This window comes from Schistocerca piceifrons, chromosome X, assembly GCF_021461385.2.
Source record: "Schistocerca piceifrons isolate TAMUIC-IGC-003096 chromosome X, iqSchPice1.1, whole genome shotgun sequence".
NCBI lineage: Eukaryota > Metazoa > Arthropoda > Insecta > Orthoptera > Acrididae > Schistocerca > Schistocerca piceifrons.
In genome coordinates, this window is record NC_060149.1 from 726,870,288 (window position 1) to 726,895,408 (window position 25,121).

Genomic DNA, 25,121 nt, shown 5'->3' on the forward strand with positions numbered 1-25,121 from the left:
CAACCTTCTTATATGAAACACGTTACTGAAAACATCGATTTACTTACTTACATCTGCTGTAAAGTGGAAGACGTTGCAACCTGAACATTTTGTATGTGATTGTGACTGTTTGCTGTCCAAAACAATATCGCCATGAAAAAATCGCTGAGGTCGTAAACTAGAAAAGTTTAAGGGGATACGGAATCGGATTTTGGGTTAAAAAATCGAATTTTTTTTTATTGGCGTATTATATTCTCCCATGTTTCCTCCTTAAAATGACGTATCATACATAGCTCTACTACAATTATAACTATTTTATTTTTATATATTTGTGAGATCGGGTATTGCGCTTTAGTTATACACGTCTCTCGTGGCTGACCATGAACTTTTTGGCAGTACCTTTAAAGTGACATGAATTCAAATATCCCGGTTTCCAGCGACTATTTATACACTAGTTGCCCGAAAATGTTTCTCTCTGGTTTCCTCAAGTTACTCTTTGACTTTGTGGCGGGACTGTTTTGTAAACAGTGTGATATAAGAAAGTAGTTGTTGTTGAGTTATTTCGTATTTAGTGCTTCATTTTTCGCAGTGAAAATGCCTAGAGCTAAAGCAAAAGTATTTAAAAAGCGTGTGAACTGGCAAAAGAAAAGAAATAATGATTCATTAGCAAAGCAAAGCAGTTCATCATCATCACTGTTGGAAAATGTGAATCCACTTATTACTGATTTGCCGAACGAACTTACACCAAATGAAAACAGTGCTTCTCATAAAAAACTAAGAGATTTGGAAGAGAAATATAATTTACTTGATAGAGGGAATAAAGTTTTTGAACTCATTGATACGAATATATTGTGTGAAGCTCTTGAAAACAGTTTGTGCTGCAAAAAATGTCATGGAAACGTTTCTCTGAAAGTAGAATCCCATGTTGGCCTGGCTGCCCAGTTTAATTTAATATGCAGTGTTTGTAAATACAGCTGTAAGTTTCCAAGTTCGGTTTCAGTAACTGTAAATAATGGATACAAGAAAACTGAACTTTATAGTGTAAATATTAGGTTAGTTTATGGATTGCGAGCAATTGGTAAGGGCAAAGCAGCTGGTGATATGCTATGTGGTGTTCTAAATCTTCCAAGTGCACCTTCAAAGTTTGAAGCTTACAATTATGTACTAGGATCTGCAGTTGAAGATGTAGCACAGAAGTCAATGCAGGTTGCTGTGGAAGAAGCAGTGGAAGAAAATGACGGCAGTCGTGACCTCACAGTGGCGTTTGATGGCACGTGGCAGAAAAGGGGCCACACCTCCAACAATGGTGTTGTAACAGCAACTAGTGTTGATACTGGCAAGGTTATTGATGTTGCAATAATGTCTAAATACTGTAGGTGCACAGGCAGGCTGAAAAATGAACACAGTGATGACTGTATTGCTAATTATTATGGTAGTAGTGGTGGCATGGAGGTTGCTGGGGTGAAGAAAATTTTTCATCGCTCTTCACAGTGGTATAATGTTCGCTATGTCAAATATCTGGGAGATGGTGACTCTAAAGCATTCAAAGAAGTTTTGGAAAGCAAACCATATGGGAACAGTGTAAATATAAGCAAACTTGAATGTATAGGACATGTGCAGAAGAGAATGGGTGCCAGGCTGAGAAGGTTAAAATCAGTTATGAAAGGGAAAAAACTAGATGATGGGAAAACCTTGGATGGCAGAGGAAGATTGACTGATTCCATAATAGACCACATTCAGAACTGCTATGGCCTTGCAATCAGGCAAAATACAGGCAATCTTGAAGAAATGAGGAGAGCTATATGGGCTTTATATTTCCACACCGCATCCACGGATGAGCATCCACAACATGGTTTGTGCCCCAAAGGTGAAAACAGCTGGTGTAAATACAATAGGGGACTAACAACAGGAGAGAAATACATTCACCACCACAGTCTACCATCAGCCATCATGGCAGAAATAAAGCCCATTTTCAGAGATCTGGCTGACAGAAGTCTTCTGATGAAATGTCTTCACGGAAAAACGCAGAACCCCAACGAATGCTTGAATAGTGTGATATGGCATCGTCTCCCAAAAACAGTGTTTGTCGGAATTAATACACTACATTTTGGTGTGTATGATGCTGTGGCAACCTTCAATCTTGGAAATATAACTAAATGCCAGGTCCTTCAAAAGTTGGGTATGTGTGTTGGTTCCCGTACGGTACGTGCTATGTTCTTTTTAGATCAGCACAGACTAAGGCATGCTGATAATATAATCAAGACATTAGTGAAAAAAGCAAGACAGGTGCAGAGGGGTGCCAAAAGAAGACTTGAAGATGATTATGAAGACTGTGAAGGGGGTATTAGCTACGGATCAGGAATGTTTTAATCTTCTTTCTCCGTTTCCCGTAAGTTTACTTTTTACTTCATCTAGGAACATTATCTCAGGTACTGGTCAACCTAGAAGTCTGAAATTTTTATGACGTAGTGACATAGGTCCCTATTACATACTGAAACAACGATTTTTTAATTACTTGATTTACAAAAGACTTAGGGGTGATAGTCTAGTAAAAAGCGATGGAAAAAATTTACTTAAAAATAAATGTACAATATCTCTGTAAGAAAATACTTTGACAATAAACTGTTGTTTCAGTATTGTTGTAACATATGAATGCACATACAGTAAAATTTTTACCTCTCTGTCTCCAGTAGTTTGTGAGAAAATGTTCCCTATAGTAGGCATATATTAACATTGCGGGGATAGGTGATTCCGTATCCCCTTAATAACTTTCACGAGAGTTGTGCAACGAAGGGCAGTTTTGGTTGTTAACAAAAGGAGTAAGACGGACTGCAGTTATTGACGCAGTAGCACTGTGAGGCGTCCTGGCACTTGATCATCGTATGTGAATTACATCATTGGACACATTCAAAGAATACTTTGTCAGCTTTTTCACTTTTCAGTCGTTTTTACTGTCGCAAATAATATATGCGAGTCTTCTCCTTTCTGACGTGTCAGTTCATTATTACGATGCAAGTTGCTTTTAAAAAGTTTCAAGCTTCAGTGATAGCTGTTGTTTAATCATGCACTTTGCCACCCTGAAATCTGTATATATTGGATCGTTTCAAATCGTCAGATGCTCGTTATTTGTCTTGAAGGTTTTTGAATTGGTAACAGGATCAGTATTCGTAGGTATGCCCAGTTCAATATTAATAGTGTCAATTCAAAAAATTAAAGAAGAAAAGGGGTGCGAGCGTTAGTCGCTGTGCGCCACGATATTACTATAGTTTCCGAGACAGATCCTAAGTTAGCTTTAAACGGACAAAATCTCATAGGGATGTTGTTTTATGTTGCATGTTTTCAGAGTGTTGTCTGCTTTTCATAGATAACGTGTTACTAGCACTTAGATATGTAATTGTTATGCGCGGCAGATTCACTTCTTTCCTGCAGACTGTTGCTTACATCGCCGCTTAATTGCTGTCTACGAGCGGAGTAAAATAGTTTACGAATGATCTACGTCGGTTTGTGTTATAAACGAAATAAGAAAACACATGGAATCTTGGAAATGAAATCGCCAAACTGTAGAAGGGAATAAGTTACGGTCCTCATCTCCATCCGTTTGACCGAGCGAGGTGGCGCAGTGGTTAGCACACTGGACTCGCATTCGGGAGGACGACGGTTCAATCCCGTCTTCGGCCATCCTGATTTAGGTTTTCCGTGATTTCCCTAAATCGCTTCAGGCAAATGCCGGGATGGTTCCTTTGAAAGGGCACGGCCGATTTCCTTCCCCATCCTTCCCTCACCCGAGCTTGTGCTCCGTCTCTAATGACCTCGTTGTCGACGGGACGTTAAACACTAATCTCCTCCTCCTCCATCCGTTTGAAGTTTGCCGAAAATGATGAGAGAGAAAAATGTAGATAAGATGGCTATAAATCGAACATTTTGAGCTCTGCCAAATAAGAGATCAGCCGTTTCACTCTCTATCCTTTTATTGCAGCGACGGAATTACTATGGCTGCGTATATTGTTGTTACAATGAAAAACGTGACAGATGGTGACCTCCGGGTTCTCGAGTTGGCGTCGCTGCCTTGTAAGGTAGAGGTCACGGGTTCGAGTCCCGTATAGAGTATGGCTGCAGCTATTAAATGTGCCGTTACTGCAGATCATCTTTACTGGTGGCTGAAACAAAGACAGAAAATATACATGTATGCTTGATGCGTCTTAAAAACGTAAGTTCAGCGACTTGAACTAATGTGTAGCCGAAAGTCAGTTTTGTTGAAAAAACTTCATAGATGACACTAAGAAATGGGTGGATACACACCAACAGTTCAAAAAGTTTCGAGACTCGGTTTATAAAAAAATATAGAGAAAAGTTAAGATGGGGGCTTTAATGGTTCACGTGTTCTATGCAATCTCCCCTACTTGAGTACAATGCACAGAACGTTCATACAATCATGTGGAGCTGTTAGAAAACTCTTTCTTTGGGATGCTGTTCAACTTGCGCGTCACATTGGCGTAAAATATCGGTTATGTCGTCAAAGCGTTGACCTGTCTTGTGAATTGCTGCATTTTGTCTTTCTGTGGTAGCTCCGTATTGATAACACCAAATCTCATCACCCGGGATGATTTTTTTTTTTTTTTCAGAAAAGAATAGTCTGCATTTTGCATTTTAATCAAGCCGCGACAGGCATCCACGAGTCGTTTTTCTTCACGGCCAAAGTGTGCGGAACAAACTTTGCACACATTTTTCTCTATTTGAAAACGTTCTGGAGCATGTCGTGAACACTTTATTGAGAGATGTCGCTGCATTGCTATTTGTGACACAAAAACGTTGTCACACTGCAGACGCGAGTCCACTAATTAGCACTGCCTGCGCACAACTGAGTGGTCGGATGCACATCTGTTGTTTACACTCGTCGGTTCAAGCTGCCGCCAGTTACTGCTCGGACGTCGCTTGACGCCTGAAATAAGACCAGTCCCGGAACTTTAGGACCAACGGTATTGTAGAGTGACATTCAACCTGGTCCCTACCGCCAACTAGTGGGCGATCCAGCTTTCATGGTAAGCAGTAGGCGGTAGGAGAGTTCAAAAACATTTTCATTACGTTTTCATAAAAGTTTGACGTAAAGTATTTGGTAAGGAATTATTATTAAATGCTTTAACTAGCTTTAAATCTGCGTTATAAATTTACTTCCCTGCTTTATACACTGATGAGCCAAAACATTATGACCACGTGCTTAGTAGCTTGTTTGTCCATCTTTGGAACTAAATGCATCACTGATTCTACGTTTCACGGATCCGACGTTTGTTGGTAAGTTTGTGGAGGTATGTGGCATTACAGGTCATGTAATTCGCGTAAATAACGGGCCGCTAATTTGCGTACGCGGTGATGGCGCCCCGATACCGACCCCAAATTTGGTGGCTGAGGCATCAACGTGAGTCCACTATAATGCTCCTGAAACCATTGTAGCACGGTTCTGACTTTTCACTGCTGAAAGATGACATCGCCATCGAGGAAGACGTCAAGCATGAAGGGATCCACGTGGTTCGAGCAGTGAGCGTGTCTTTGATTACTGCCACACGCCTCATGCAAGAGCACGAGAACGTCTCCCATAGCATAATACTGCTCCCAGCAGCCTGCGCGCGTGCCACGCTGCACGTTTCGAGCCGCCGTGCTCCTCGATCACGGCGTTTGTGGAGTCGACCATCGGCCTAGTGTAGTAAAAATGTGATTGACCCGAAGAGCCGACACGTTTCCAGTAATCGACGGTCGAATCTCGATGGTCCCGTGTCCACTGCAATCGTAATTGACGATGTTCTGGGGCAACATGTGAACACGTAGGGCGGTGTCTGTTGCGGAGCTCCATGTTCAACAATGAACGATGAATGGTGTGCTCCGAAGCACTTATGCGTGCACCAGCGGTGTGCTCTTTCGGCTGAGATGCCACAGATCACCATCTATCCTATTTTACAGAACAGACCATCCTCCAAATTCCACGATCTGTGAAGAGTTGTGGACGTCCAACCATTAGCGTCTAGTGGTAGTTTCACTGTCCTATCTCTTTCCGTAGATACTCACGACAGTGGTACGTGAACGTTGGACCAGTTACGCCGTTTACGAGATACTCGTTCACAGGCTTTGCGTAATAATAATCTGCCCTTTGTCAAAGTCACTTACGTCAATGGAGTTCCCAATCTGCAGCCCTTTATCTTCACTATGGTGATCCCTCGTCCGTGTCTTACATACTTTTGTTACCGCTCCACGTACCCGCAACACCGTTAGGCAGCATCCAACGTCGGGGCGGGTAGTGCTCAATGTTCTGGCTTATCAGTGTAAATCACCATCACTATGGAACCGCTGGGCGGTACGTAAAGAAGGTCGGCCACCTCTGGTGTAGTACATAGTTGTTGGACAAACTGTTGCTGATTCTGCATTGCAGTAGTAAAACTCTTGTGATTAAAAAGAATAGAACGCAGCAGTTTTTGATATAGGTTTTGTATGGAAACGCCATACCTTCTTAAAAAGTACGATATTGCAGTGCCCGTGTTGTTCAGAAATATGAAGCAATGTTCCTTCGGACATGCATTCATGTCCGAAGGAGCAGGCATTGCAGCTACCACAGCCATTGTAAAATATATAAAATGTATCGCAGTTGTGAATATGGTCAACCATCAGCTTTATGATGGAATGACAATGAAAATTTGTGCCCGACCGGCACTCGAACCGGGATTTCCGGCTTATCGCGATCGGTCGTCTTACACTTAGGCTATCCGAACACGACTCACGGCCAGACCCAAACTTCCGTATGTCGTCAGCTTTGCGTCCACAACCTGCACTCGTACATCCATGTGTATATTCCTGTACAGCGTAGACATTTTAATTGAACGTCGTTTTCGCGGTGTCGGCGGATAAATACGATATTGCAGTGCCTGCGTTGATCAGAAGTACGATGACAACGGTTATAGGAGCTTTAGCGGATATGTCATAGGAATGGTGTGTATGGATATTTGATGAGGAAAGATCAATGGAGTAATGTGTGTTCTATTGAGCTGTGCTTGAAGCTCCAAGAACGCCGATGTTACCCAAGTTAAATGTGATTAATCCTCTGCAGGTGTCGGTCGTAGATTAAAGTTGACAATCGCGTTAATTGGCGAAGAAATGTGTGGTAAGCACAACCTACCTTAGGCGCCTTGATGTCTGCAACTAATGCTGACACAGTGATCGGCGAGCAACTGACGCATCAATTTGGAAAGACAAATATTTCTGCGAACAGTGTATATCACCATTTCACGGAAACGGTATCTCTTCTTACTCTAGTGAACTGAGCCCAATTAAATCAAATTTTCTTGATAACATTCGTTTCAGTTTAGCGTTCGCACGTGTGCCATGAACTTCGGAACTGTAGAACTGAGATAATGTCATGGTATGTGTGCAGATAATTCGCGCGGCGATTGCGAAATTACGTTCGCCGGTTGAAAGCAGAAGCTGTAGCTTTCTTGTGACATATATTGTTTGAAATATTAGATAGCGATTACAGGAAAAAAGTGTGTTAGTTATCTACATTTTGCTGCAGCGTCATACTTCTCATTCCCTCTCTCTTTCTCCTGCACATAAGGAAGTTTTAAACCGCCTCGCTATATTGTGCGGTGTGAGACAGCTGCAGTTTTATCTTTGAGTTGATATGGACTGTAACACAAAAATGTCCAGGGAACGAATGGATATTTATCGTTTCTCTTGCTCGCTAGAGTACCTGACTGAAGAATATGCCTTTAGCCTGACGGCACAGGAAACGGCATGGGGAGTACCTTTCACCCGAACAAACTCGTTAGTTTGAGTTAATGAAGAACAACTATAAAAAAGTCTACTTTCCATAACCTTTTCAATAAGGGATTAGAAACGATCTACTGAACCGTCCAGATTAGGTACTATACAATCGTGTAAGACAAAACGTTTGGGTATTAGGGCTACGTAGTGGGTTTCCTGCCACTGCTCGTCGCGGAGTGGACTTTAATAAATCAGCGAATGCGCACAGTTTCAGTCAACACCTCCTATTTTCACATGTTAAATATGACCTGTGCAATCTCAACGTTTTTAGAATGCATCTTTATGCCAGGTAGTTGCTTCAAAAAACATTTTACTGTACTACCATATGAATATTTCCAGAAAATTTCAAGTTTATGAGACGGAGGGTAACAAATACTTGGTCTAGTGCTGTATCATTTGGACTCGTGAGGGTATTTTCTCGAAATTTCCAATGAAGTATTATGTATAAAAAATTGACTTCGAACATTCTGGAAATACAGAAGTCCTTTCTTCTCTTCAGGGTAGTAGATACCTTTGCTCGTATAAGAAAAGACGTGCATTAATTTCAGTATGAAAACAAGGAAATAATGATAAACGCCCTTGCAGAAAATCAGCTTTATTAATGAGATGTACAAAATACTTTCTTCGTAACTGACCTATCAGTGACAATAACTTTATTAGAAACCTTCATAATAAATCCGTCTACTGTCTTTTTAGTAGTGTTTTTACTATTCCAGTTATTATTTCGAAGTCACAGCTTCGTTACCAGAGCTTTAGCTCGTACACTATGTCATTAAAAGTATCTGGACACAACTTCATAGTGCTTAATTGATTATTGCATGTCACAAAAGACGGAGTTGCCAATATAAAAGGAGACGGAGAGAATTGTGTTGCCAGCAGAGAAGCAGTGAAAGCGGAATGGATCGGCCGGTAGAGCTCAGTGACTTCGACTTTCTGGAGCTGCTCAGGCCGACTTTTGGTGATTTGATTATGAAGTGGAAGCGCGAAGGAAGAGCCACAGATAAACCAAGACAAACTAACACACTGACTGTGTGTAGGGAGTTAGAAAGAGTGGATTGCAGTGTTCGAGCAGCTCCTCACAAGCTACAAATTTCTGTAGCCAAACCAAGAGGCGCTTGAGGGGCTATCGAGCGACGCCACTGGACAGTGGATGACTTGAAATGAGTCATTTGAATGGTGAATCACGCTATACTCTGACAGTCCGTTGGAAGGACGAATGCCTGGAAAACGTTACCTGCCATCATGTGTGGTACCAACAGTGAAGTACGGAGGTGCTGGTGTTACGGTATAGGGGTAGTTATTGTGTTATCGTGTGGTCTCCTTATTGCGGCTAAGCAAACCGTAAACGCAGAAGTGTACGCTCTCATTGTTACTGCATTATTTAGTACGTAGAGTAGAGGAACGGATCGGAGGCGATGATTGTATAAACATGACAATGCACGCTGTCAAAGCAGCATACGTGAAGCAACCGTTTGTGGACGATAATATACCTTAAATGGTCTGAGCTGCCCAGAGTCCTGACCCGAGCCCATGGAAAACCTTTAGGATGAGTTAAGCCGATCACGTTCTCTGGTTTCGTTTCTTGAGGAAGAATGAGCTGTCATTCCTCTCAAACATTGAGGCACCTCATTATACATGGAAGCGACAAAGAAAATGGTATAGGCATGGGTATTCAAATACAGAGATATGTAAACAGGCAGAATACGGCGCTGCGGGTGGCAGTGCCTATATAAGACAGCAAGTATTTGGCGCAGTTGTTAGATCGGTTAATGCTGCTAATATGGTACGTTATCAAGATTTAAGTGAGTTTGAACGAGGTGCTATAGTCGGTTGGTTGGTTGTTTCGGGGAAGGAGACCAGACAGCGAGGTCATCGGTCTCATCGGATTAGGGAAGGACGGGGAAGGAAGTCGGCCGTGCCCCTTGAAAGGAACCATCCCGGCATTTGCCTGGAGCGATTTAGGGAAATCACGGAAAACCTAAATCAGGATGGCCGGACGCGGGATTGAACCGTCGTCATCCCGAATGCGAGTCCAGTGTCTAACCACTGCGCCACCTCGCTCGGTGCTATAGTCGGCACACGAGCAATGGGATATTGCATCTCCGAGGTGGCGATGAAGTGGCGATTTTCTCGTACCACCATTCCACGAGTGTACCGTGAATATTCGGTAAAACATCAAATCTCCGACATCGCTGCGGCCGGAAAAAGATCCTGCAAGAGCGAGGCCAACGACGAGTGAATAGAATCGGTCAACGTGACAGAAGTGCAACCCTTCCGCAAATTGCTACAGATTTCAGTGCTGGGCCAACAACAAATGTCAACGTGCAAACCATGCAACGAAACATCATGGATATAGGCTTTCCGAGCCGAAGGCCCACTCGTGTACCCTTGATGACTGCACGACACAAAGCTTTACGTCTCACCTGGGCCCCATAACACCGACATTGGACTGTCGATGACTGCAAACATGTTGTCTGGTCGGACGAGTCTCGTTTCAAATTGTATCCAGCGGATGGACGTGTACGGGTATGGAGTCAACCTCATAAGTCCATGGACACTGTATGTCAGCAGGGGACTCTTCAAGCTGGTGTCCGCTCTATAATGGTGTGGGGCGTGTGCAGTTGGAGTGATCGGGATCCCGGATACGTCTAGATGCGACTGTGACAGGTGACACGTACGTAGGCATCCTGTCTGATCACCTGCATCTATTCATGTCCGTTGTGCATTCTGACGAACTTCGGAAATTTCAGCAGGACAATGCGAAACCCCACAAGTCCAGAATTCCTTCGGAGGGGCTCCAGGAACACTCTTTTGAGTTCAAACACTTTCGCTGGCCACCAAACTCCCCAGAGATGAACATTATTGAGCATATATGGGATGCCTTGCAACTTGCTGTTCAGAAGAGATCTCCACCCCCTCGTACTCTTACGGATTTATGGACAGCCGTGCAGGATTCGTGGAGTCAGTTCCCTCCAGCACTACTTCAGACATTAGTCGAGTCCATGCCAAGTAGTGTGGAGGCACTTCTTCGTGCTCGCAGGGGCCCTACACGATATTAGTCAGGTGTACCAATTTCTTTGGCTCTTCAGTGTGTGTGTCCCTAGCAGAGTTCAAGCCTAATAAAGGTGAAGGGTGGACACTCCCCATATTTAATGTCCACTAATATGTATCCGGATACTTTCGATCAGACAGCGTATGTTATGACGTCAGAAACGCGTATCTTCCAATTTTGTTGGTCTCTTTTGTGTATAAGACAGTGAGGTTTCTCCACCATCTTGTTTACACTGTTCTACAATTAATACTTAAAAAACTGTTACTCCGAACTGCACATTGGCATAGTAAAAACGCAATTGTAAAGACAGTAGAAGGATTTTATTAGAGGAAGAGGTAAATGTGGAATGGGGATAGTAATATGGAATACTATGATTTCTCGTCTTGTACTTCGGCTAGTTGCTTAAAAACTACGTTCAGCAACTGTAGACTGCTCTGGGATGTTTTCATATTACAGTTGGCAACCATTGTGAGTGAGTGAAGCCGTTTTATCTAATTCATTAGGAAGCATAATTGTTGCAGGTTGCTGGTTTTCAGTTTCATTCTTGTCATAAAACGTAAATTATTAATATGTTTTGTAAACAGACGTTTACCTAATACATCAATCCGTAAAATGGGGCGTTTGTTGCCTATTTATATTGAATTTTCGATTTTATTTGCGTTTCTGAATTTCAAAATTTCTCTGTCACCAATATGGAATACTCGTCTCCCATATTTGTACCGTATTTTCACAACTTGTTTTACTTATAGGAACTGCTTGAGAAATTACTTCAAGAGTCCGAAAGCAGTGGAATTGGTCTGCTATGCAAATAGTAATTAAAGCTGTTAGAAAAAAGAAAATGGACCACTCAAAAAAATTGGATGTTATAAATCTCTCACGCAAAACCATGTCAAACCATTTGCGAACAATTTTGGCTTGGTGACATGACATCGTTGTTTGGGAACATGATGTCCATGAATGGCTGCAAATGGTCTGCGAGTATATCAACACAGCCATTTCCAGTCAGTGATCGGTTCAGTTGGATCAGAGGACCCAGTTCATTCCATATAAACACAGCCCACACCATTGTGGAGCCACCACTAGCTTGCACAGTGCCTTGTTGACAATTTGGGTCCATGGCTTCGTAGGGTCTCTGCCATGCTCGAACCCTACATCATCTCTTACCAACTGAAATCGTAACTCGTCTGACCGGGCCACGGTTTTCCAGTCGTGTAGGGTCCAACCGATATGGTCACGAGCCCAGGAGAGACGCTGTAGGCGATTTCGTGCTGTTAGCAAAGGCACTCGTGTCAGTCGTCTGCTGCCATAACACATTAACGCTAAATTTCGCGCCATTGTCCTGACGGACACGTTCGTCGTACGTCCCACATTGATTTCTACCGTTTATTTCACACAGTGTTGCTCGTCTGTTAGCACAGACAACTCTACGCAAACGCTTCTAGTCTTGGTCGTTTAGCAAAGGCCGTTGGCCTCTGCATTTTCGGTGGTAAGAGGTAATAACTGAAATCGGTACTCGCGGCACATTCTTGACACTGTGTATCTCGGAGTATTGAATTCCCTGACATTTGCTGAAATTGAATGTCCTATGCCTCCATCTATCTTTCCGCGTAAAAAGTCTGTTAGTTCCCGTCGTGCGGCCATAATAAACGCCGGAGACCCTTTCACATGAATGACTTGAGTGAAAATGACAGTTCCGCCAATGCACTGCCTTTTGTACCTTGTGTACGCAATACTACCGTCATTTGTATGTGGGCATATCGCTGTCCCACGACTTTCGTCATCTCCATAGGAGTTGCAATCGGGCCACTGCCTTTTGTCAGCTATAGAAGTAATTTATTTTTTCATGAGAATTATAATAGTAGGCCTGTAGGAAATTGAAGTATCGTTACGTGTTGCCCGAAGAAATACCGTTTCTGCATAAGCCTACATATACGTACTTCTCTGAGTGAAAATGTCAGTTTTGTACAGGGTGATTCAGTGGTGATGTTACGAACTTTCAGTAATGATGGAGAAGGGTAAATGGACCAGACACGACCGAGTCGAAAGCTATAAACGAAAATCGTTGTGATTCCTCTGACAGTGGAACACATGTACCGGTACAGTTGCTATTAAGGGGACTGATGATCTCAGAAGTTAAGTCCCGTAGTGCTCAGAGCCATTTGAATCATTTTGTGCTTTTAAGATGGTATAGTAGGCGATTTTCAGAGGTGCTAGGATGAACCAATGCAAGAAAAAAGTCTAGTAAATATGGGCTCTAAAATGGATATCTGCAGATCTGTGAGCACTTGTTCATCTTCGCTGCTGTGAAACACATGTCTTCTATTGAATAAATACCAATAGCTCGTAATGTAGGCGGGTTGGAGCCCATATTTACTGGACTTTTTGTGGTCCATAGTACCTTCTCCAAGATGTGGAAACCAAAGCGCTTGCAGTAGATGTTTTTCTCAATATCGAAGTTGAACAAGTGCTGATAGCTTTTAAGGTAGGCATGTTAGAGGCCATATTTATTCATTTTTCTTGTTTCGATCAACCTCTGAAAGTTGCCGTACAATCGTACCAACAACAGTGCCAGTACATGTAGTCCACTAACAGAGGTATCAGAACGATTTTCGCTTATAACATTCGATTCGGTCGTTTGCGGACCATATTGATACATTTACCCTTCTGCATAATCCTTAAAAGTTTGTAACATCATCACGGAATCACTCTGTGTATGAAAGAAGACAGAACCTCTTAAAACTGTGCATACACGCTTCTATGAATCACAGCGTACGGGAGTGTAAAGTGGAAAAATGCCTCTATTCACCTGCAGATGTTGGCTTACTCCTTCATTTCCTCGGGCCACTATCCAATTTGCTCGGTGCCACCTCCGTTAACATCGGATAAAACCGTACGAAGCACATTACTCGCAAACCCAATTTACTCGTCAGTTAGCCGCATCCGCTGACCTGCTCTCTGTCTCAGCGGCACAGTATGTGCGTGCGTAACTTAATGTTTGCTAAGTATTGTGGCTGTCACAATCTCTCTTCTGTAATGTGAACTGCTCAGTTGTTTCCAGAATTAATTTTCACTCTACAGCGTAGTGATTTGAAACTTTCTGGCAGATTTGTGGCGGACCGGGACTCGAACCTGGGAGCGCTGGAAGTCAGGAAATGATGTACAGTAAAAGCTGTGAGGGCGGGCCATGAGCCTTGCTTTGACAGCACAGTCGGTAGAGCATCTGCCCGCGGAAGGCGAAGGTCCAGATTCGAGTCTCAGTCCGTCACATAGTTTTAATCTGCTCCTTTGTTTCTCCAACTTTTCGTAAACCCGTATGTGTGCGTTGTAAATGAACTGAATCTTATCAGTAATATTTAAACATTAAATTACAACTGCACTGCTGAACGTAGTCAACGTTGATCGGGTTACTTTTGAAGTCAGGTGGCGTAACAAGAGTTTCAGGAAATTCTACCATACAAGGAATATACTTTCACAAACGGTATCCCAAATCTGTACCATTCCCTTATACTAGTACATTTGTGAAACTCCCAGCACTGTAATATAAGAATGCATGTCATGGGTCATGAATGACTTTCAGACAGGAGGTATAAAGTGTAAGCGATTAGAATAATAGAACGTCCGTGCATGCGTAAACTGAGCAGTGCTCGTGTAAGACAAATGTATGGAAATGAGCGTATGGCATTGATGGCCGGCAGGCCCCATCCGGGGAAGTTCGGCCGCCAGGTGCAAGTCTTATTTCAGTCGACGCTACATTGGGCGACTTGCGCCGGTGATGAGGATGAAATGATGATGATAACACAACACCCAGTCCACGAGCGGAGAAAATCTCCAACCCGGCCGGGAATCGAACCCAGGCCCGCTTGCATAGGAGGCGAGCACGTTACCACCCAGGCGGACAGACAAATATGTAGAGCGTAGTAAATCCTCTTTGGACGCTGCATTAAGTTTGCATCCCGAAGTAAGCGTTATGCAGGAAATTATCCGGTCTTATCGCCCGTAGAGGACGCTATATTGCCAGGTTACGGGAACTGAAGAAGTCTTTTTTCATTCAGTTAAAGTGTTTAAATGAAACAGACTGATGAGATTACAGAGATTAGTTTTGGAACGAGCGGTCCCCGGCTTAAATCCGGAAGTGGATTAGAAATACAGATGTGACGTCAAAGAGAGATGACAGTTAACTCCATGGACGTCACTAGCAGACAGTAAGGCTTTGTTTGTGACGTTGATACTACATTAGAGCACATCCACAAATACGTCGTCGTATACTGTTACATTTCTCCGGCCTCTTATGTAAGATAAGCGTGACGCAAAACGGAAGACGCCTCTGGTTGTGACGTGTCATCAGTTCTGCTAGTTTGGCCACAAGTCATCGTGTTTATGAACGTGAGAAGTTGTCTTATGTCTCTGAACGTTTTTTCGTACAGTGCGTTATCCTACTGGTTATATTTGTACTAAAATTGTTTCATTTATGATGTATTAATCACTGCGTCGTAACTTCCATAAACCTTTTCATAAAAATATAAAATTCCGAGTCATTAAAAAATGCAAAACCGTCTGCCCGAACGAGAAACTTTCAAACACTTAATGTTACAGACATCATGGGGTTCAGGTGTATGTCCATTGCCGGCCGGTGTGGCCGAGCGGTTCTAGGCGCTTCAGTCTGGAACCGCGCGACCGGTACGGTCGCAGGTTCGAATCATGCCTCGGACAAGGATGTGTGTGATGTCCTTAGGTTAGTTAGGTTTAAATAGTTCTAAGTTCTAGGGGACTGATGACCTCGGATGTTAAGTCCCATAGTGCTCAGAGCCATTTTTTGTATGTCCATTCTGAAGGAAACCGCTATATTAAATCTAATTACATGCTGCAAAAACAGCATCAAATTATAAAAAAAACCTGAAGGAGCTTAGGTGGACACAAATAATCTAACATATACACTGTTCACTCTATCGGAAAGGCAGAGGCTTCACGAGGTTGATAGGAAGGCAGAAACAGTGATGATAATTTTAGGAATTAAAGATAACGACGAGCTGTCCACCATTTACTAATGAACTGATCCATTTGAAGGTAGAACTTGGGTGAATGTACCGTAATAGTATCAGCACCGTCTGCTACCTAGAGGCTTACGCCCATCCTCTTAATAAAATTCTGACAAACGCAAAGAAAATTTCTAGGGCAGATTACGAGACGAGGTTTCCGCTCACAGAATCCAACGAAATTCGTAAATACTGCTGCGTCTGAATACAACCATGTGCATAGGCCATCGTCTGCACTCTTCTCTTATAAAATACGTGCACCTATTGTTTATGAGATAAACTGGTTCTGTGCATGGTTTTTCTGTTTTTATTTTACTTATTGTCGACTACAACCACCAAAAATTATCTTAAAACAGTCGAAACTGCGATTTACATTATTTGGCGACCTGTTTCGTTCATACAGCCATCTTCAGACCAATTTAATATTCATGGTGAGGCAGCGCTGTCGGCAGCACCGACGAAATAATAAATAATATTATATGTTAGTTGTGTAGAGCAAACAAAAAAATATCTTAAAATAAATGAATCTGTATAGAATTTTTTCTGTTGAACATCAGAAACAGTGGAAAGACGTTTTCATGCTCTTTGTCTCAATGAGACACGTTGATCTACTCTTTTATCGCAGTAAGGGTTTTACATATAGTTATGAGAAAAAAAATCGCAATACCAAGAAGGAGTTCTGGGACAGAAACGAAAGTTTGTAGGTCAATTTCTACGTCTGAAAGATGACGGCTACTCAGAGTTCACGCCAGTCTCTTAAGAGTGGCTCTAGTTCCACCGCTGTGAGTATGGGAATCAGGTTTGCTTTAAACACACGCAGTAACGTTCGTGAGTGTTAATTACCTTTGAAATTGGACGAGGTGAGTTGATGTTAGTCAATAATGCCTATAAGGCGGCAAAGATGCCATCATCAGCCCCTCATTCACTTTGAATGGGGTCGTGTAATAGGTCTATGGGAAGCTGGATGTTCCTTCTGAAAGACATGGCAGGAATGTAACCACTGTACATGATTGCTGGCAGCGGTGCTCACAAGAATGTGCGGTCGCAAGAAGACAGGGCTCCCAGACAGCCACGTTGCACTACCAAAAGGGGAGACTATGGAGTTTGGCGTATGGCTCCAGCGCTACGTAATGCATCTGTAGCAGCAGTTTGAGCAACAATTGGCACCAAAGTGACACAACGAGCTGTTACAAATCGGTTACTTCAAGGACACCTTCGAGCTAGACGCCTTGTAGCGTGCATTCCACTGACCTCAAACCACCGCCATTTGGGACTTTAGTGGTGTCAAGCGAAAGCTCGCTGGAGGGCAGGGTGGAGGTCTGTTGTGTTTTATGATGACAGCTGGCTCTACCTCGGTGCGAGTGATGCCTGTGCGTTGGTTAGGAGGAGGCCAGTTGAGGGCCTGCAATCACCGTGTCAGCGTGCTAGACAAACTGGACCTACACCTGGAGTTACGTTCTGGGGTGCGACTCCGTATGGCAGCGGGAGCTCTCTCGAGGTTATCTCACGCACCGTGACTGCAAATTTGACGTCAATCTGGTGATTCGTCCTGTTGTGCTGCCATTCATGAACAGCATTCCAGGGTGTGTTTTCCAACAGGATAACCCTCACTCACATACCGCTGTTGTAACCCAACATGCTCTACAGAGTCTCGACGTGTTGCCTTGGCGTGTTCGACCACCAGATCTGTCGCCAATCGAGCACATATGGGGGACAGTCGGACGGTAACTTCAGTGTCATCCACAAGCAGCATTAACCGTCCCTGTATTGACCAACCAAATGCAACAGGCATGGAACTCCATCCCACAAACTGACATCCGGCATCTGTAAAATACAATGCATGGACGGTTAAATGCTTGCATTCAACATTCTGGAGGTTACGCTGGTTATTAATGTGGCAGCATTTCACATTTGCAGTGGATTATCTCGCTCGTACTTTAACCTGTGAGTATGTTTCGTTAGTCACTTAAATACGTTACCTAGTCAAATGTATTCCCTCAATTTCTTTACCCTACATTAATTATTTTTTTGGTGTTGCGAAATATTTTTTTTTTTTTTTTCGGTGTATTTCACTACATTTGCTATGCCAGTTGCACCAACACGGCTGTTGATATGAAACCCTCATTCAAGGAAGCTGTGTTAAAGAATGTTGTGTCGTTATTCTGTCAGCCATCTTTAGAATGACAGTCTTACTTCGTAACCAATATTGTTGTAAAAGTTCTGAATTAAATGCTGATAGTGACGATTGATAAAACTGCGCGTTATTGTACTGCTCATTGCAGGTTTCAAGAGGATTTGTACATAATGTTTCCCAAGGTGGTTATACATTTCTAATACGTGAGGCAGACTACGTAGCGTCGAGATCTTTGTCGATGGCCGAATGAGGTAACTACTGTGGTCACAAGCAGTCAGTATTGCCCAAGTTCTATTGTGACAAACGGTTCAGGTATTAAATTCGTTCTAATGGATGTATTATAGAGTCCAAATTGTGTCTGAATTACGTTGGCATTCATTAAACAGTCTTCCACACTCACGCTGTGAGATCACTTAGGAAACGAAGAAAGGCACATTTTAGCACTAGCCATCTCATCACCAATATGCTAAGTAATGATTGAAATCTTTTACTGCTGGCTAAGTGCAAAAGCGATAAAATTATACTTGATGTAGTAAGCATAAAGTGCTAATTCATGCATCAATTGTGACTCTGAGCTATTGCCATTGCTTGCAGGGAAATTGAAGCCACTGCGAAATAAATGTACTACAGTAGAGAATGCTTTTGGATTAACAGATTATTATATTATCGGGAGAGCTAAAATTTGTTTGGATGTTTGCGTGTAATAAAACTACACTACCTTTTGTATCTTAGTTAGGGCCTTGAACATGTCTAAATCAGTTTGGATTGTGCTGCGCACGTAGTATGGAGACCTAGAACTGTGGCCGAAAATCCACAATTTTTCTCACAGGTTCATCTCCTCCTACTACTACTTGTAATTTATGGCAGTTTTTACGTACATCATATCACAATTCCTTACTCCATGTAGTTTGTGGACTCATATTTCTAATTTGTAATAGTCTTGATTTATCACCAATTTTTGTGCGCTGAAATAGTACTCATATTGGGTTAATAAATATGCTGGTTTTTCCCTTTAAAACCCATCAAAACAACCAAGAAGAGTATTTGTTGCACAACAGGTTTTTACTGTGGCGCAGAGCAATAAATATGTTCCTTTTTCTTCTGTGTTAGAAATTTCGGATATTTTAATCTTCCAGTACTGCCTATCTGATCGAATATGTTAGCCAAATAAAAATACCGTTATGCAAACACACAAACAGCTCAATATGCAAACTACCCAAGAAATGAAATCACATCAACTTTTATGACTAGAAAGCCCATACAAATCAAGAAGAAATAATTGGTGCGATTGAAATGATAACGAAGTCCTTTTGTACCAGGTTTGCACATTAATATTTCCTTCACATAAATATTTCGTGCAAAATTAGAACGTAAATAGTAAAAAGCTCCCTCAATAATAAAAGAAAGTGAGTTTCATAAAAGGATCTGAATTCACGGAGTTACACTTCCGTTTTGATGTAGATAAACACGACGATACCTTAGCAGTGAGTGATAATGGTGCAAACCCTGACTTGCGGAAGAAATAATCTCTCTCTCTCTCTCTCTCTCTCTCTCTCTCTCACACACACACACACACACACACACACACACACACACACACACGCACGTGTTTAACGTAAGATACAATTTATTCCATGAGTTGACTTCAAATAATCAACAATTAATGAATGAACATTTTCAATGTAATGATTTCAAACATGAAATCCAAGAAATTCAAAATAATGAACAAAAAGAAAATTTTATTCATATCTTTTAATTAACTGATACCAATTTCTACTAAGTTATATACGTATTTTTGATGAAATTTGTGCTGTTATATATCCGTATCTGCATGTACATGATTACTCTGCGTTCCACACTTAAGTGTCTGGCAGAGGTTTCATCAAACCACTTTCACACTACTTCTCTACCGCTTCACACTTATAGCGCACGGGAAAAACGAACACTTCAGTCTTTCCGTGTGAGCTCTGATTTCTCTTTATTTTATTACGTTGATCATTTTTCCCTACGTAGATGGGCGTCAACAACATATTTTCACATTCGGAGGAGAAAATTGTGGTGGCTGAAATTTCTTGAAAAGATCTCGCCGCAACGAAAAACGCTTTTCTTTTAACTATTGCCACTCCAATTCGCGTACGTATCGTATTCGTGACGTTCTCTCCCCTATTTCGCGATAGTAAAAGACGAGTTATCCTTCTTTTAAATTTTCCAGTGTCCTATGTCAATCCTGTCTGGTAAGGCTGCCATACCGTGCAGCAACACTCCAAAAGAGGACGGACAAACGGAGTGTAGACAGTTTTTTTAGTGAATGGGCGTTCAACCGGCGGCCCGCCGGCCATATGGCAGCCCAAGATGTGGGTATCGCTTCATCGGTAAAAAAAAAAAAAAAAAAAAAAAAAAAAAAAAACTGTTTACGTGAAGTTATAATAAACTGAATATTTTCGATTTGAAACTACCGCCACACGAAGGTTTTCTGTTATTGGTTCGTCCCGTTCTCAACACTGCCGTCCTTGCTATACTTGAACTCCCAGAGCCTCGTTCTAGTAACCGGCCAATCCGTCAGACACCAGGAAAATTTATGCACAAAAGCTTTAAAATGGATCACATTATGCAAATCGTCGTGAGGACTGTGAATTTTATAAGAGCCAGGGGATTGAATCATTGCCAGTTCCAGGAATTTCTTGGAATTTTGGACGCTGAGTGTGGTGATATCGTATATTTTACAGAAGTAAAATGGGACAGTCTACGCCAGGTGTTAAAAAGATTTTATAGCATAATTAAATTTAATCGTTCAAGACATCAAAAGCAAAATCTGTGCCGGAACTTGACGATGCCAGCTGGGTGGCAGATTTAGCGTTTTTGGTAGATTTGACTGCTAAACAGACGCATTCAAGGTAGAAACTTACTTATCAGAACGAAGTTTGGAAGAATAAACGCGTTTCAAATGAAACAAATTATGGCAAGCACAAGTACACACGGTTTCTTTCATTTCAGTGCGTTGGCCAAACATAATCCTAAAGAGGGGATAAAATACGGAGCCCTACTTTTCGATTTGATGCGAGAATTTGAAAATCAGTTTCAGCATTTCCGATAAAATAATCAAAATTCTTGTATTTATGCGACATCTTTTACTGATACATTGGTTTCCCAAATTTAGAGTTAAATTCCACATTAATTCTATGATTTGTAAATACTATATATAAATTATTGACGATATCTCATATATAAAATGTCGAATTAATTCAGTCTTGCTTTTTTAGAATAAAGAACCATAAATTAATAAATCCTAATTGTTTTGCTCAGTGGCTATTTTTAGTGTCAAGTATAGTATGTGCGTCCCAGAAATACTCGGATTCTTCCAGTGAGGCACAGGAAAGCTAAAAGGTTGGGCACCCCTGATTTAGTTGCACTTTCTAAGTGTTCTGCCACTAACGCACAGTCTCTTGGTGGCCACGCCACAACACTATCCGCGTGATCGTTCCAAATTTAGTAGTTGGTCATTGTTATCCAGCCATTAGAATTGTGTGGTTTATCGTGTGACCGAGATTTAGCAGATTCCTATTAGTACTCTTGTGAATGACTTTACACTTTTCATTATTTGGATTCAGTTACCACTTTTTGCACCCTAAAGATGTGTTGTCTAGATCATTTTGCAATTCCTTTTTGATCTTGTTATGACTTTATAAGAAGGTAAATGACAGCATCTTCTGCAAACAGTCTAACAGGGCTGCTCATATTGTCTCCTAAATCGTTTAGGTATATTAGGAACAACAGGGGGCCTTTGACACGTCCTTGGGGAACGCCGGAATCACTTCCGCTTTACTCGATTTTCCGTCGATTATTGCGCACTGTGACCTTTCTGACAGGAATCCGTGAATCCAGTCGCACAGCTAAAACGATACTCTGTAGGCATGCAATTTGATCTGGAGATGCTTGTGAGAAACGGTATCAAAAGGCTTCTGGAAATCCAGAAATATGAAATCAGTTTAAGACCTCTGTCGATTGATGAAATAAAGAGCAAGTTGTGTTGCACAAGAACGATATTTTCTGTATCTGTGCTGACTATTTGTCAATAGAGGTAATTTATAACGTTCGCATACAGTGTGTGTCCCAAAATCCTACTGCAAATCAATGTCAGTCATACGGGTCTTTAATGCAGTGGATTACTCCTATTTCCTTTCTTGTGTGTAGGTGGGACATGTGCAACATACCAGTCTTGAGGTGCAGATATTTCGTCGAGCTAGCGGTTGTGTATGGTTGCTAAGTAATTAAGTAAGTAAAGCAGTCATCAATTCGAAGATTGTTTTGAACATCCAATCCGAAGAGTGTTTTGAACATCACAGTGCTTTAGTAGGTACTGTCCTGTTGATGATGGTATGTCCTTGTCGTCCCCCGGCATTTGAACTGACTTATTCATCGATTTATAAGGTGACCTACCGTTTAACGTGGATTTCGAATTACGGGTGCAACTATGCATTTTTCACATCGACAAACATTGCCAGAGCTGAAAGAAGTGGTAAGTGACAGAAAAATCTTAGAACAGACAGGCAGTGGAACCCACTTCCTTTAGCTTTATAATCTGGTAATGAGCCACCGAGCCACACGATTGATAAGTATGGAGCCATGATATCAGCATACTCTGTGAATGGAATCTAACCGGTATACAGTCTGGACCGGTAGACTTGCCTTTTCTGAGTGATTTGAGTTACTTTGTAACGCTGAGCATATCTACTTCTTGATTCAAATCCTGGCGTACTTACTTCGTCTTCTTTGATGAAGGAATTTCGGAAAACTGTGGTTTGTAGCTCCGCTTTTATGGCTCTGTCATTGGTATCATAACCAAGAGGGAGTTTAGGTATTGATTGGGTCTTGCCGACGGTGTACTTTACATACTACCAGAATGGCTATGGAATATCTGTCAAATTTCGAGACAGAATTTACGATTTACCTGTCAAATCTTACCTGGCTGTATCCGTTTCCGTTAAATGTTTTAAAACTGTTTGTTTAGCTGTGTTTCTGAAGTATATTCTTTGGCATCGTAAGTTACGTGTAATGTCATAGGTCATCTTAGGTTTACCGTTGTATAAAAGTTATATGACTTTCTTAAAGACTGATTCGAGTTGACAAAGTGGGTGATTGTGAATAAAAGATTAGGATTGAACTTATGTCCGTCGATGAGGTCATTAGAGACGGAGAACAAGTCCACACTGGAAAAGGGTGCGGAAGGAAATCGGCCGTTCCTTTTCAAAACAACTAATCCGGCATTCTCTTTGACCGATTTAGGGAAACAATTTGAAGCATTAATTGGATGGCTGGACAGAGACTTGAACTCAGCTTCTTCTCATCGAGAGTCCGATGTCTTGGATAATTTTGAGATGAGATCTGCTTCTGGTACAGGTTTTGAATGTATCAGAACGTTTGGTGACAAAGACGTCTTAGAGTACGTAGTGAGCGTTCTGTGTTCTTAGGTTAATCAAAATTCCAGAAACTGACTTAAACTACTCTTACTTCTGAACAGAGTAGATTTTTAAAGTTAAAATTTGAAACACTTTCACCATACAACACAAACATAACGTAACATAACACTACACTACACTACACTCGCATCCATTACACTCTTTTACATTATGCAGATACATATACGACACAACTCTCACATATCCACAAGTAAAGTGGCCAGTGTGCGCGAAAGGATAACACACTTTCCGACAGGTGGCTTAACTCACCTTGAGTGCTACTCCAGCCAACGCTATACGACATTTACTTTTATAGCAACCTTATTAATCACGCCACAGGAATGAACGTGACGACCCTTTACTGGTATACAAATAGTGCCCTGATTCGATTGCACGTTTTTCGACAGTGGTTTTCTTATGTTTTCTTTGTATTTGTTGCAGTCCTACGGGAACAGTTACGGCGGTACGGGGAGCGAACCGTTCGGACCCGACTCGCCGTATTTTCCCTTCAGCAATCCACCTCGTCGCCAGCCATCAACAGGTAAGTGTGTCTTCCATATTGACTAAATTTATCGTCACCTGTTTTCCGAGATTTGAGTAGATACTTTTCATCATTTTGATGTTCGAACTTCGATTCCAGGGTAGCAGACGAATAATTAGACTTTTTGGGGGATTTACCTCAATATCTGGACTTTGACGGACTGCCGCCTACTAATACAGGGGTATAAAGCTTTATTGTTTAAAATGTGCATTCACTGCAGTTTCAGTACACGCAGTTCCGGTAAAACACACCTAAAAAGCACTAAGTAACCAATATAAAGTACTTCCAGCATTTTACTGACTCTTCATTTTAGTTATAGCGATTTTGCTCTCTTTAGATGAGCAGTATATCAATGGCGACGTATATCTGATCACGTGTTCTGTTGATGACGCCTAGTGTAAAGTGAAGGAAGTACGAGATAACAAAAAAAGCAGACTATGTGTTTAAATCGAATTGGGAGCTATCTACGTTATCGGGAGAGAATCACACTAATCGCACAAATGGCATAATCAGATAATGTGGGTGATTAGATGAAAGAACCCGATGTTATTTGATATATTAGTGCCTATCAATCACTGGAATCATTAAAAGCTGCCAAATATTTAGGAATATCCATGTGATGCAACTGAAGTTTATACGATGACAATGCGACAGAAATGTAATTATGTGGTCGGCAGATAAGATGAGATCGTGTTGGCCTCTACCTCGCGTTCAAAGGTCGACGTTTCTTTCAGGATTTCGTTCAACAAACCTCGGCCAAAGCCTCTATTTTTTAAGATGAGATTCACTGAAAGAATCCTGTTGTTGTTGTTGTTGTTGTGGTCTTCAGTCCTGAGACTGGTTTGATGCAGCTCTCCATGCTACTCTATCCTGTGCAAGCTTTTTCATCTCCCAGTACCTACTGCAACCTACATCCTTCTGAATCTGCTTAGTGTATTCATCTCTTGGTCTCCCTCTACGATTTTTACCCTCCACGCTGCCCTCCAATACTAAATTGGTGATCCCTTGATGCCTCAGAACATGTCCTACCAACCGATCCCTTCTTCTGGTCAAGTTGTGCCACAAACTTCTCTCCTCCCCAATCCTATTCAATACCTCCTCATTAGTTATGTGATCTACCCAT

The 25,121-nt window shown here is 41.8% G+C and overlaps 1 protein-coding gene across 2 annotated transcripts in view; it reads left to right on the forward strand.

Moving 5' to 3' along the window:
• Positions 1 to 25,121, forward strand: part of LOC124723200 (transcription factor 12) — a 748,137-nt gene that overhangs the window by 186,658 nt on the left and 536,358 nt on the right. For both annotated transcript variants that reach the window (XM_047248392.1, XM_047248393.1), the window contains exon 3: positions 23,899 to 23,998. In XM_047248392.1, coding sequence (XP_047104348.1) covers positions 23,899 to 23,998 — 100 coding nt within the window. The remainder of the gene's footprint in view (positions 1 to 23,898; positions 23,999 to 25,121) is intronic.